Source organism: Haliotis rubra, unplaced genomic scaffold, assembly GCF_003918875.1.
Source record: "Haliotis rubra isolate DU_JTF1 unplaced genomic scaffold, ASM391887v1 Scf1379, whole genome shotgun sequence".
Taxonomy (NCBI): Eukaryota; Metazoa; Mollusca; class Gastropoda; order Lepetellida; family Haliotidae; genus Haliotis; species Haliotis rubra.
The window spans coordinates 116,028-117,821 of record NW_025765313.1 but is presented as its reverse complement, the minus strand read 5'-3'; the positions used below and the strand labels follow the sequence as shown (position 1 = coordinate 117,821).

The following is a 1,794-nucleotide window of genomic DNA, read 5'->3' as shown; positions in this document are numbered from 1 at the left end:
AAATAAATACATACATATATGCATGATATTCTTATGTCATATTTACAATTTGATCCAACATTAAATACAATTTACAATTATAATTATTTACATGTGTATATATATATGTACAATAGATCTGTCCTGTCTTTTACAATTTATATTTATTTATTCCTGTAACTTTATATATATATTTACAGAGTTCAGCAGAAGAATTTATTCTTCTGCTGGCGTCCACCACTCCACTACTGACAGACTGATGTGGTGGACGCCATGGCCACCAGGGATCTCTTCTTTCGGTTCTTCCTGCCGATGTCTTCTGACCCCTGGTGGCCAGTTAAACAAATTATTAGGGTCTTTTCTCCGCCGCTCTTCCCTCTCCCTCCTCTCTCTGACCTCTTTCTCCCTTCTTATTTTGTCCTCTTTCTTTCATCTTCTTTCCCCTTCTCCTTTTCCCTACGTTCCTTCTCTTCTTTCTCCTTTTTCTCCCTTTCCCTTCGTTCCTTCTCTTCTTTCTCCTTTTTCTCTTTTTCCATTCGTTCCTTCTCTTCTTTCTCCTGTTTCTTCCTCTCCTCTTCCTTCTCCTGCTCTTCCTCTTCCTCCACTCTTCTTTTCTCTTCCATCTATTCCTCCTTTTTCTTCTCCTCCCCTTCAACTTTTTTCTTCTCTTCCATCTGTTCCTCCTTTTCACTTTCTCTCCTCTGCCTCTTAAAATTCCCTGAGGACGATGATGTTGATGATGAGGATGAGGACGAGGAGGAGGAGCTCCGGGTATGCTTTTCCTCATCCTCACTCTCCGAGGAGGAGACAAACTCCCTAGATGAGAACTTCCTGGTCGACCGGGGCCTCCTGACAGTTTGGTTGTTGTGCTTTTCCCGCTTGTGGAGGTTCAGGTCTGAAACCCGGTCGGCTGAGAAGTTGCATTCATCGCAAGTAATATCATTCCCGTGGCTTACGGATACGTGATTCACCAGTCCGCTTATGGTGACGAACACCTTATCGCATTTAGTGCATTTAATTGTCCTTCCAAGGGCGATCATCTGAAAATGAACAGAACGCAATATAGTTCCAAAACAGTCCTGGTGCATATTTAACACATGTGGTTCCCTGCCCAATCAGTTCAGTTGGTACTTGGTAACTAGTTATAGGATATAGTCTTCAAGATATCTTGGGCGCTTACGAGTATGCTTAGAACCATAACCAGAAATCTCCTCTGCCGGAGAGTGGTCCTCTATTAAAGGTAGGTCCTCTGCAAAAACTTCGCTGTTGATTTCCACGGGGAAATTTTGTGCTGGTATGGTATTAACCTTATGTGTTTCCTCACGGGAAATAGCTGGCTTCATACGGTCAATATGTATTATTTGAGGTTTACCTCTCAATCCACAATTGACACGATAATTGACTTCACTGAGTTTTGCTGTTATTTGAAAGGGTCCTTTCCAAAAACATTGCAGTTTTGGGCATATACCTACTTTCCTATGGGGGAAGTAAACCCAAACTTGACTTCCTACTTTATATGCTGAATATTTTGTATGTTTGTCGTAATACTTCTTCTGTCTTAATTGATTTTGTTCCAGGTGCTTCCTAGCCAGGATAAATACATCCTCTAGATGTTCCTTTACCCATTGATGCGGTGAACTGATATCCTGAATTGGAAGTCCTACAAACATATCAACTGGAAGATTGATTTCTCTCCCTAGCATCAGTAGATTTGGGGTGAAATTTGTACTTTCATGAATTGTGGAGCGGTAAGCCATAGTTAGATAAGGTAAATAGAAGTCCCAATCTCTCTGATTTTCGCTTACAAAAGCACTC

The 1,794-nt window shown here is 41.2% G+C and overlaps 1 protein-coding gene across 1 annotated transcript; it reads right to left on the bottom strand.

The window, feature by feature from the left end:
• Positions 1 to 602: 602 nt before the first annotated feature.
• Positions 603 to 1,322, bottom strand: LOC124268395 (ADP-ribosylation factor-like protein 6-interacting protein 4). Its single transcript, XM_046703361.1, has 2 exons — positions 1,160 to 1,322; positions 603 to 889 (listed from the first exon to the last, which is right to left on the bottom strand). Exons 1-2 carry the CDS (start codon positions 1,320 to 1,322, stop codon positions 603 to 605), a joined length of 450 nt encoding a protein of 149 aa, XP_046559317.1.
• Between the last annotated feature and the right edge of the window lie 472 nt (positions 1,323 to 1,794).